We start from the raw sequence: 12788 nt of genomic DNA, 5'->3' as shown, positions 1-12788 counted from the left end.
TCATTTACAAGACAGAATATCGAGTGAAACTGCAAAAGATACTGAATAGGGGCGAAGATATTTTGTTTCGGTAATGGGATAAAACGGAACATTTTAGAGTGAAAAATCCGGAAACTGCTTAAGCAGAGTGTGAACTACTGATGTCTGAAACACATTCGTACCACATTTAAACCATATTTTCAGGAATTGTGATTGTAACGGGGTTGTATAAAGTAGCCAATCTATCTGTTGGGATCTACTCAGTCACTGAGACTAAGTTTCAGTTTTTTCACCTACCTTCTGGATGGCCTGACTAATTTACAGAAATGAACTCAAAAACACTCTGTAAGGTGCTGCTACATACGAATTTGCGTGAAGATGCTCTGTGTATAAGTCTCCATTTTTCACTTGACCAGCTTTTCTGAAGGAGAGCGAGGGCAAAATTAGTCTAACAGAAGTTAAACCATTAAAGTAATAAATAGTAATAATCGTTCACTTTAAACTCTCTTTCGATGATTGGTTGTCATGCCGACAGAGGGAAGCACGAGAGCTGGGGTACTATCAAGTTTCCCACCCGTGGACAGGAACAGTTGATATGGCTAGAGGTCGGCTTCGAACCAGGGACTCTCGAAACAATAAGTTTCCACTCAAACCATTTAACTGTCTTGAGATAAATTGCTTTTGGACCTCATTGTCATCAAAGTGGGTTAACTTGTAGTGGAATTCAAATGACGCGATAACTTATGTTCCCGTTTCGGTCCATCTGGAGAGCTGGATCCTAATTTGGCCGCAAACATTTGGTTGCATTGTAAAGGATGCAAATAATCATTTATGTTCGTTGAACTAATGAAGTCATTGACACGTAACGTACACGGTATAATATAGTAAGAATCAGCTACTTCTTGTTTTGCAGCGCAAATTCGAACTTATCCCATGAAAAGAACTCCAAAAAGTAACGTACAGGTTATCCAGTCTAATTGGCATACATCAGTGTTATGCATTTCATGAGTCCCAAACAGTATATTATCCTCTCCCTAAGGAAAACAGAAAAACTTTGCCAGTTTATTTTAGGTTAACTTGCATCCAATCAACGAGGAATGATGTCCAAACTTGGACAGAGCATTGCACACCACATGATCTATTTCCAAAGGACCAGTTAAGGTTTACATGACATGTTGGGATATTCTCCGTTCATTTTGCATACTTTCAAGAGTGAGTTCCGTGAAATTTACTAAGCTACACTCATAATCTAGGTGAAGCTTTATTAGAAATATTAGTTTTTGTTGTTGACATCAGTGGTACCTTGTGTTGAATAGTTTTGACATGGAAATACTTTCAAAACTAGCACTGGAGAGAAGTTAAATTAATAGGCAAGAAAGAGTTGTTCAGAGAAGACGTACACTATTTAATGGTAAACTGATTACCATCTAACAGAATTAGAACGCCTTAGGTGATCTTCGATTTGCTATCTGCGGGGATTTCAGCAGGTGTCTTTAACAGCCTAAGACGTCGTGCACCTATTTGAAGGGGATCGTTTAGCTCCAGGACAGAGGCTTCTTCAGGACCATTTTACACTATTTCACCGATTGAATGAATGACAGCAAAATACCTGAAGGAACCACAGTGGACTGCCTAAAATTTAGTCCCCCATTTCAGGCGGAGGACACTCAAGGCATTCGTGCTCATTGACTATGTCATTATATTATTCATCGGAGATGACAGTCTCGGTATTTCTGGTTACCCATGGTGAGAAAAATTCACCCGACCAGGTTGTAACTTCATTCGGTATCATTTGTAACCGAAAAAGCTCGAACCAATCACACTCTTATAAACGTGTTTGTGCTGCATGTGATGAATGGACTTGCTCCCTGCGTATATGGAGAAGAACTAGCACTCAGGAAGTCCTCAGTGTCTTAGCTTGTATTCGAGACTTGTATGAGGTTTCTCAGGTAATCCTGCGCAAACTGCGTTTAGCTTCTTCGTTGAAAAAAGGCTTCGCTAAAAGTGAGCCGCTAACGCTCTGAAATCGTGAACAACAGGAGCCGATCGTTAGATTTGAATCTACTGCTGAGATGACGGAGTAAGGAATGAAAGTAAGCATATGCAAATTGTTGCCAGTCTTGATGCCAAGGCGGATCCAAGAGAACGCTTTCAAGCCGCTTCAGGAGAACGAAGATCTGCCTAACTTATGCTGAGCCTTTTTTCGGCTCCACCGTTTCCTTAATTATTATTCAATTGTCGAATGTTTCCGATTCTAAGGCTTTCGGTGAAGAAATTAGCCACTGGTTCTCTGAGCAACGAGGTCAATAGACCTCACTTGCCACATGTTCATAGAAACCTTTCTGGAGATACGCCATCCATGGCAGCGATATCAGCGTCATGTACAGTGGACGAGTTTGACAAACCTACAGTTCACCAACTGATGAGAATTTGTTGGCTCAAGTGCCGTAGATAGTGGTTCATTTCTTCTCTGAGCTTTGCAACTTGATTACAAACGCTTCACCACCAATTGAAGTGATCTCATCAGTGCGTTGTCAAGGAGCGTAATGGAGCGTGGTTTTCGGAGAACAATTTTGACCCTTCGTTGCCGTTTCAAAGTACGTCACAGTTCCCGACGGATTTTACCGACGCAAACTGCTGTGATATCAGTGTTACTGAGACGAGTGACTTCCGATTTGGTTATTCCGGTAAAAAGTTCCACCCTGCTATTATATTCCGTTCTTTTTCCCCAGATGACTAAGTATTGGGGGTGAGAAACTTTTAGCACTTAGCTGAACAGTTAAAAGATTTTGTAGGTCTAAGCAACGTATGAGTAATTCCCTCTGGTACTGGAGACAGCCTGAAGGTCACAGAAAATAGAAACTTCAGCGGTAGTAATCATGTTTACCAGAATCTTAGCGTTTTCTGGTCTTTTTACTTGTGTAAAACTTTTGATGCACGTGAACTGCCGTCCAACTCGGGGTGCACTTTCGTGGATAAACTTAGTGATGACAGAAGACGAGGGAAGTGTGCCGTGAAAATAAATGGTATTTTACGGACACTAATTCCCTTCGGACCTCTGGCTATGTGATGAAAATTTCCACAAGTGATCCAGTCAAAAGGAGTTCGGTACAAACAACAGAAACCGGTTTCGTCTTCTGTAAGAAAGCAGTCAGTATTTCTGGAAAATTTCGATGTTAGAGTAACATGTAAGTTTATTGAAACGAATCGGTGGGTAGCTATTAATGGTCCGAGGGTTCAACTCCGAGTAAACGGATGACAAACTTCGTAAGATATTCTTGTATATCATGCCTGAGAGGACGATATATCTTTTTCACATGCGTCACACTAGCATCTCCGCCGTTTCGACCACCCTCCAAGTGTCCATTATTACGTCCAAGGCGTTTTTAACGAAGTATCACAGTCGGACTAATCATTCGGCTAACAAACAGAGCTATGACCATTTTAAACAACTGGTGCTGTAGGTGAAACGTGGGTCTTGGTGCATTTTGGTTAAAATGGCACGCAAGTTTCTTCGTTGCAAGTTTGCGAAAAATAAATTCCAAGGTGAAAAATCTCACTCCATCTCGAAGTTCTGTCGCTGATGTCTGGACCATTTCACTCTTTACTACTTGGACAGTTACAGAAGTAACCTCTGCTGTCGCATACTTGTAAAAGTCGAGATTCCTTGCAATGCGCTAAGCCGTATTGTTACAGTTCTGTCGCTGATGTCTGGACCATTTCACGCTTTACTACTTGGACAGTTACGGAAGTAACCTCTGCTGTCGCATACTTACAATGCGCCAAGCCGTATTGTTACGCAAGTGTTTTATCGTGGATAGGTGACCTGTTCTGGAATAGAAAGCCTCATTCGTTTAAACAAATATTGTCTCAGTACGAACAACAGTTTACAAATGGGCTGCTGCTACCTTGAGTGAGCTGGATACTTGTGAATTGCATCTCAAAAAGAACGATAAACTCAACAAAGAGGCTTAAGGCAGTCAGCGGAGTGGATGCATTCTCTGAGAAAGACTACCTTAGGTACACCCGCCCGCATTTTGGCAGTCGCGACCTCCAGAGACATTATTGATCAAAGGATGTAATGTGCGATCTGATTTGTATTCTAGTGTAAAGACAACGAAAACATGACTCCCCTGCTACTGGCCGTACGTGACAACCATTTGGATGCAGTTCAAATGCTATTGAACGCCGGTGCCAACGGGCTCACTGTTGATCGATATGGATGTAACATTGTGAGTTGTGTTCAAAAATTGTTCACAATATGATTCTCATCCGATCAACTTTGTTTCAAGGTATTTTTCATAAAAACGTGTTTTAATGCAACGTCAAAGGTTTATTCATGTCTTTCGTACTATTGTTCCAGATGAGTCTATTGCCTGTATACTTTGGGAAATTAAAGCTTTCCGTCACAGAAAGGGCTCAAAAAAGGAGATACACGCTTAAATATTACCATACGACTGCCAAGTCTGATCTTCTTCTACGCGTTACAACTTTTCTACTCGTACAAGTGGAGAAAGATCGTGGCATTTACAGGACCAGTCAAGCCGTTGCTTTCGGTGAGGGTGTTCACGAAATTTACTTGGACAGGCGCTGAAATTCTTGTGACTGTTATACTAAATTGGCAGCAGCGATGATGATGATGATGATGATGATGATGATGATGATCAACATACCTGCGAGTCTTGCGTTTGAAGATTTTGAATTTAAAAACAAGATATGGCCAATCCTGAACAGTAACTTTCTACGCTGTGCGAATCGGCATGCTTGTCTGAACAGCATGGGCTAAACAGGGGAAACCGCGTTGATTTTTTAAATTCTGTTTTCTTGTCGCTGGTTTCCGGACGTTGCACGCAACTAAGTAAGGCATACCACGACTGTCCCTCAGTGAGTCCGTTATGTAAAAGGATTACCGAACTTTGACGTTGGCGTTTTGATGTTACAACCAACTTGTAGCCGGCAACTGTTTGGTTTGTAGGCATTTTCATGGACTCTTAGCAGAGGGGAACACTGGTCGCACATATATGTGTTGTGAGAGGAAACTAACCGGTATTCCTCCTTAAAGCAAGAAATTCACGGCTTTTCGCATGGAACACGAGCAAAAGTATTCAAAAACATCAGAAAATCAGATGAGATGTCAGCATATTTCTCGGAGTTTTAACGTATTGTTTACTGTACAGGAGTCAATAACAACACCGTCTCTCAGATGGCTGATTCAGTTCAGACCATGTGTAGTAGTATTTTTTGGACATTGACGGGAGTTAAACACACCAATCTAAGGGCCAATATAACAATACATTTCTAAAGTATTTACTGGGTGTTCACTTGCTGGTGAACCGCCTGGGAAGACTTTTGGAACTTCACTGAGTACTCACATCATAACTGATGCTAAAATCATGATGATTATCTTTCTTGGAGTATCCAATAGTCAATCCAAAATGTTTGCCATGCCTATTATAGGCGAGAGTTCGAATGAGGGAATCCTCCCCAGTTCCTTCTATTTCAGAATCACCAAACAACTTCCACGTATTCATATATCGCCTGGACCACGGAAGCTACTAATAAGTAGTACTGAAACAAACCAGTGAAGTTTACATTTCTTCTGGTACTCCTCAGGTACGAGTAGTCCCCTAACTTTGAACGTCAGCCATTGGTCTCGACAGTAATTTCTTCAAACTGAGTGCAAATTATTTTGCGGAGTACTGTCAATATATAACACGTTACGAGAGTTATTTGAAAAATCTATCCACTAGCGGTTGAAAAACTGCGCTAAAATTTCTTTGAAATGCCCAGTTAACTAACCCGTCTTCAGGTCGTCACAAGAATTTACTCGATCACCCTTGCTGATAGAAGCAAACTAATTCAACATATTGTTGAGTATTTTTTCCAATGATTAGGTCGATATTTTCCTTATAAACCTTACCATCCAATTAAGTGTGAGATATATTCTTAATTGACCTAGAATCAGAATGGGCGACTATCCACTTTTGTCAGCTTCTTTACCAACCCTTGGAAAATGCATTCATGAACTTTTTACCTTAATAATTATTCTACGCTCACGATATGGTATGACGATACTTTTGTCTTCCTCTGTGGGCTCTAATGGAACTCTGCCGATGGAGCAAGCTTTTAACTAACTTGAAACCAGCCTACTTATATCTACGCTCACGATATGGTATGACGATACTTGTGTCTTCCTCTGTGGGCTCCAATGGAACTCTGCCGATCGAGCAAGCTTTTAACTAACTTGAAACCGGCCTACTTATAGGAGGCTAGTAGATACACGGTTTCATCTCAAAGGACTGTACAGTACCGGGAATGACATGCCTATGGCTCCTTCTCAATGATGAATAATCACCCCCTAATGTAATCATTTTTCATTTTGACTTCAAAAGTCGCCAGGCTGATTTGGCCCATGCGGCTTAGGTTAGAAGATCAGTCCGCGAAATTTGCCCCATTAAATTGCTATCTTTCGCCTTTAGCTTCATCATGCTTGCCACAACGGTGACGTCCACGTACTAGACTTCCTGCAGACTTACTTGAGCAAGACCCACGGATCGGAGTGTACTTTAGGAATGCTGAATTCAATAAACAACAAAGGACAAACCCCGGTACATTTGGCAATACTCAGCAAGTCCGTACCAATAACAGAAATCTGTATTCAACTAGGTAAGCTCTTGATTTTCCATTTGCATGCTGTAATACCCTGCCTTTTAAATCTGCATCTACCTAACTGAGGTGTGGTTATCGAGCAGAATTAGCGGGAAAAGCAACGGGTTATCCGTAAAGTTATCTGTTTTCACCGGTCTGGAGATAAGTAAGCACTGTCAGAATAATGGGTTTCAGGACACACGTAACGTACTATTCACGAAGTTGGCGAAAACCGGTTTTGGCCTTCCCAATCGGGTTTATGAGGTGATAGTAGTACCCGACTTTCCGTCAACCTTAAATCCAAATGGCACGAAACTCGAAAAAAACGCGCATTTGCATATCAATTCGCTCTTTATGGAGTGCTCACTTGAAGATCGGCTGAATGCTTCGTTTATGTTTTCCTTCTTCAGCTGAATGTGCTGCACCGGGCCGCCACATTTTTTATTTGGAGAATAAATTGAGTGATGACATATTTATTTTTGAGGAAGGACATATATATTTTTAGACTTCGGATCATATATGTAAGAAGGCTGAATTTGGCAAAAGCGCTGTTACTATTTCTCCTTTTGCTTTAAAAATACCAACCAGTCGTTTTTTCAGAGAGCCGTCTATCTGAATTTCACGAAAACCTGTGTTTTCAGCTGCATTGTTACACGTTAACCGGGAACACAACCTATATGGAGGGAGTGAATACTGCTCCAATACGGTTATGTGTTTAAACTCACGGGACACACTCTCGCTCATGTGGTACATGAAGGATCCCATGTTTATGGTTTCGTAATAACTGATGGCTAGACGGACAAAATCATATTGAAAGGCTATCCTTGTTAGTCGACAGCTTTATACTCCACCTACTTGCAATGTAACAGTAACTTGACCACAGAGCTTTTCATTTGCACTTCATTCTGTCCTGCGGGCGCAGCCATAACCTACGGCCAGTGGCTTACAGTGCTATTGGTATGCACGCCAGATGACTAGATCACTGGATTGTCAATATTGTCCCAAAGTACGGCCATCGGTCCACAAGGATACACCAAATGGAACATATATTATTGTGAACGTCTGCCGTCCCCCTTGGGGAAAACACGTACATGGTATTCTTTAGACACTGTCTTTTGCCAAAAGATCGTTTAAAACTAAAAAAACTTGGATACCCATTGAGTAACCAATACCTTCTCAAAAGACAGGGCGATTTTCTTTGTTTTAGCTATGAGTAAACGTATGAAGTCAACTCAAGCATATTTATCGGTTTGCTAGCAGATAAGCCTGCGTATAAGCAGTTATGGATCCAACGAACTGGTCTGATTCAAAGAGGAGTTTGCGACCATTTAAAGCGGTGGAATTCAGTGTTATCAGATGCCCGCTTTGATACAGCTTTCTTCATAAGCTATTTGCGCAAAATAGGTGACAGGATGCCGTTATTGTTTTCAATCGATCTACTGATGAAACGGTAAACCCAAGATGTATTATTATGTGCTCCAGGCGTACTCACGACCAACAAAACTCAGTTCCCCTAAAGTGAATTCATTTTTTGAAGATTTCCGGGCAGGTTCTTCAGATGTTCTTTGAACACTGATTTTTCATTTTGATCCAGCAAAAAACCAGCTAATTGTGAAAGACCGGTTGGATGTCTGGTTTGTGCCTTGCTTCGGGTTCAGTATGCTCATAGGCCAACTTTAAATTTCAGGCATACGACAACTGGTTACTACTGGGCTAAACGATACACGTTTGTAAGATTGACAGTAAATGATTCGATAATTTTGATAGCGTCGGTTTTGGTATGGGGGACAATGAAGAAGGTATCGAAGAAGATAGCGATGAAGATGGTAATGCAATCCTTGAAATGGAACACTCAAGATTGTGACTAATTCATGGGTAATGTGCTTTACTGGTCATTTTCAGCTACTGCATGTGACCGTGGAAACCATTCAGCAGCATCAACTGCCATGCTGCGGTCGTGCGCTAAGCATGCCGAAACATCGTCCATCAAAACGAGTGTTATTCTCCTTGCCTCTCCGGAATGGCACAAACTGTGAGGTGGAAAACGTATGACTCAGAAGAAGGAGGTGAAAGAGCTTATGAAGAGTTCAGGTGTTATTTGTGGGGTCCACCTTCCAGGATAAGATCCCTGAGAATTCTGACCCACGCCTAGTAGAAATGGCTATCATCTACGCAGATCAGTAGAACATTGACGTGAACAATAATGTCGCTGTTTTTGATGCTGATGATGATGACAACTAGTCTGAACGTCCTAGTGGGCAGTAGTTTCAACATTGACCTCTCAGTTTCTAGCGTTTTCTTCTTTTTGAAGGCAATGGGATGACAATATTTTGTTTCCAGAAACACTGTCCACGGCGTGGCTGATAACCTTTCCCTGAGAAACTACAAAAGAACCTCTGCAAGTAATCGCAATACCTATAAAAATAAGAAACGAAAATAATGCGTTTTAGATTTTTCTGACCGTGGAATTGGGGATTTGGTATATCTACATAAAATCAGGTGATCATTAAATGAGGTAAATCAATATTATTCTGTGAGTGAAAAAAACTATACTCATCCACATTCAGTAGCTCAGACAAGGTTAAACATGGGGAGCGCACCGTCCCAAGACTGGTTTCTCCAATCCGATTCTGCTGAGTTACAAGTATAATAAAATGGTTGGTGGAGGATCAGTTGTACCCACTAGTTCGTTTTTGCACTTCTACTCCAGTTTTTATCTCAAGTTTTTAAGTAGTAATCGCAAAATACCGGTCCATATCACTCTGACTTCATCAGGTGCGGATCTATCAATTCAAACAAACAAGGGAGAGTCCGTGTTGCACCTGGCTGCGCGTTCTGGGAATATCCCAGTTGCGGAGATGTTGCTCGGTCGTGGATCAGCTGTAAATGCCATCGATAACGAGGGGAGAACGCCAATTTTTGATGCCATTCAGTGTGATCATCCATACCTGATGGAGGTGTTGTTGCACAGGTGAGCCGAAAGTGATCGTACTAAATAGTATAAAGTTGTATGGAGAATATATTTATACAAAGCGGTTTTCTGCCGCAAGTGGGCGCAAATGTGATGCACGGGAGCACCATACAGCTATTTCATTCTTGTTGTAAGTCATCAGCAAGTGAACCGTACGATCTTGGGTAGCGTTTGCACTCAAGACTTTAAATGGCATTTAAGCTTTCGGCCATTTGGCCACGAGAAGTTGGTCAGTAGTATGAATAACCTGCATTCATACAGGTTTCACTATCCTCAATAAATGAAGGGCTTCAAAGCTAGGACGTCAGTTTTCATGCTTTATTCCACGAAGCTCCACTTGATTTGGTGAATCTCTAATAAAGTCCGAAGATGGCACGCTCTAGTGTTTGGGTATTATGATGATTAATCGATCGGAAATATTGGGACACATTTTGGTGCAGCGATTTGATCAGCTTGCATCAAAAGTAGTCTTTGCAGCCAAACTTACTGAAGTGTAAATTTTTGGTGAGAATCGTTTTTTTTTTGCTTAAGGGTAAGTAGTATGCCTGCGGCATTTTCCTGAAGTGGTTTCGTAAAGAAACCCAACGCACTTGATCGCATAATCGAATACGCTTCCAACATTAACGACCGCACGTTGGGGACCAATAAGTCATGATCCTGTTTGATTTGTCTCTCTTATTCGCATAATTCTAAAGTGGATGTGTCCAGCACAGTCGGGGAACAAGTTAGCCAGCTGTTTTACACTGATCCCGCATGACCGGGGTGAAAACACGAATAACTGAAACACCTATTCGGTGCGGGAACCTTGGAGCGGTCACAGAAATAGCTTGTGAAATCACTACTCTGCGTAAACATCAAGGGACTGTCTGAACCGGAACCGCATTTCAGAAAAAAGAAAAGAATGAAAATATGTAAAAAAAAATGCATCACTGGTTCAAAAGAGGGGTTCATCTCAGAAGGAAATTTGTGCTTCCAAACTAGAACTCCTACTTGAAAGTGAGGTAAGAACATGAGGAGAGACACCCATTTGATACTAGGCTATTATGCCACATGAAAGACATACGAAGAGTGAGACAGTTAGGTTGTCCAAGCCTAGAAAGAGCAGTCAAGATGCCGAGGTTGGGTTTGAGCTACGGGCCTTCTGCTCAATAAGTCCGCGTCCTAATCACTGAGCTATTTAGAGGTCGTGAGACGGTAAACTCATATCATAGAACATAATAACGGACTACAGATATGATAAACAAAACAGTAATTGAGAAACTGTTAACTGGTACTTCTTCGGTCGTCCGAGAAAAGACATTCTGTCAGACTGTAACCGAAGAGCCCACTGATTAGCATCGCAGATTGCCATTTCACTGACCGGGGTTAGAATCTAAGCATAGACACGTAAACCCTTAGCTTCCAACCCTGTCTTAAAATCGATGCACATTTTTTTGTTTTATCAATAGAAGATATCAAATAATATGTTACCTGTTACTGCTCATCGTTACAATAAATGATTTTAAAACTCCTATTTTAGCAATTAGCTCACTTCAGCGGTTGGTCTGTTTACATCATATAAAGGCTCAATAAATAAGCCTTCTATAAGGTACCACTCCTTTCATGAGGGAATAAGGAACAATTGCTAAGATTTCCTTTATTAGCTTGTCTGGATAAATTTCAAAAAACAATCAGTCGTGACCATTTTAGCTTATTTTAATTTGCCTGAAAACCAACTCAAGGGTGCATTTCCTGTTCAAAAAATTAAAATTAAAATATCCTTTCACTCGTAATACCATCTCAGTGCGTAGCTTCCATGCCATTCAAAAGAAGTACGAGAGCTAAGATACCGCTAGGTTGCCCGATTCTGGACAAGACCAGTGGAGATGCTGGGGTTGGTTTTGAACCACGAACCTTCCGGCCAATAGGTTCGTGTCTTAACGACCAAGCTTTACCCAGCCCAATCAAAAAGTACTTCGGGAACTAGTCTTGACGTCTCATTCCGGCAGTGCAATCAGTGCTGAGACGATCTCGGATCTATAATCAGGGACAATATATTTCAGTGGGCTAACACAAGAAGCCACTCCTGAAATAAACACCTTTTTACGGACTACTCATAGGGCTGCTCCATTCAAACAGGAAAGAATGAGAGCACACAGTTGCGGGCAATTTACTTTTATTAGACATATGTAACGGCGAATGATCATGAATATCGATGGAAGTTATTTGATGCAGACACTTCAGTGAACGTGCTCTGATCATGTTTACTTGAGAGAACGATCCGGTGGAGAACACGAGTTTACTATCCTTGGTTGCATACAAACTGGGAATTATATTCAACATACCCCGTCATTTTTGTTAGCGGTCCCACCAACCAAGACCGGTTTATTCTTTGGGGGTGTTTAAAAAGGCTTAAAGGCTTAGTTTAGTAACATTCAGTAAGCATCATCAAATATGACATTGAAATTGGGAAACGGCATTCAGGCATCCATCTAAGGAGCCCCCTAATTTGACTGCCTCCGTTCAAGCATTCGGATGGACAAACATCCAGGTGTAGTCCTCTGGTCTGCCTCCAGCCATGGTTTTTGAATTGATTGCTTTGGATTTTTGCTAACTCTATTGTAAATGACCATCTTGGTTCACTGGAACTTCGATCAAAACCTATTCTTGTTTGTAGGATGACATCTTTTAGAGTAGTACTTGTCTGAAATCGTCCAAAATACCACTCTAATACCAAGTCTAAACAACGTAACCTTCACATTTCAGCGGAGCAACGATTGACCATTTGGACAAAGAAGAAATTACTCCACTGTTACTGGCTGCAAAGCTCGGACGGCTGGAAATTTGCCGCATACTCATTGACCTCAAAGCATCTGTTGACATGGAAGACAAACGCTGGAGAACTCCACTACATTTGGCTGTAGAAGGAAAACATAGAGATCTAGTTGAGGTTTGTTCCTGTGCCAAAATTTTAGGCACTCGCTGTCTGCCACGCTACTAAGTCCCGTGGCATGATAAAGCCTAATATGGGTTACACACAGAAATCCAGCCGAAATTTTGGTTGAAACAAAGGACTGTTTCCAAAAACCTAGTGCTCAGAGTTTATAGATGGATGCATTTGACTTGATGAAAACAGATTCGCAAAAGCATCAGTATACAAAATAACCACCTTTTCTGATCAAAAATGGTTACCAACGCGAGTAAACAATTC

The 12788-nt window shown here is 41.3% G+C and overlaps 1 protein-coding gene across 1 annotated transcript in view; it reads left to right on the top strand.

Moving 5' to 3' along the window:
* T265_13969 (hypothetical protein) overlaps nucleotides 1-12788 on the top strand; it is a gene marked incomplete at both ends in the record, with an annotated part of 60406 nt that overhangs the window by 14382 nt on the left and 33236 nt on the right. Inside the window, 4 exons of the mRNA XM_009171399.1 lie at nucleotides 4086-4211; nucleotides 6459-6645; nucleotides 9403-9598; nucleotides 12344-12527. Of these exons, the coding sequence (XP_009169663.1) occupies nucleotides 4086-4211; nucleotides 6459-6645; nucleotides 9403-9598; nucleotides 12344-12527 (693 nt within the window). The remainder of the gene's footprint in view (nucleotides 1-4085; nucleotides 4212-6458; nucleotides 6646-9402; nucleotides 9599-12343; nucleotides 12528-12788) is intronic.

The sequence above is a fragment of the Opisthorchis viverrini genome (genome assembly GCF_000715545.1).
Source record: "Opisthorchis viverrini unplaced genomic scaffold opera_v5_124, whole genome shotgun sequence".
NCBI classification, from domain to species: Eukaryota; Metazoa; Platyhelminthes; class Trematoda; order Opisthorchiida; family Opisthorchiidae; genus Opisthorchis; species Opisthorchis viverrini.
This window is presented reverse-complemented; position numbering and strand designations above follow the sequence as displayed.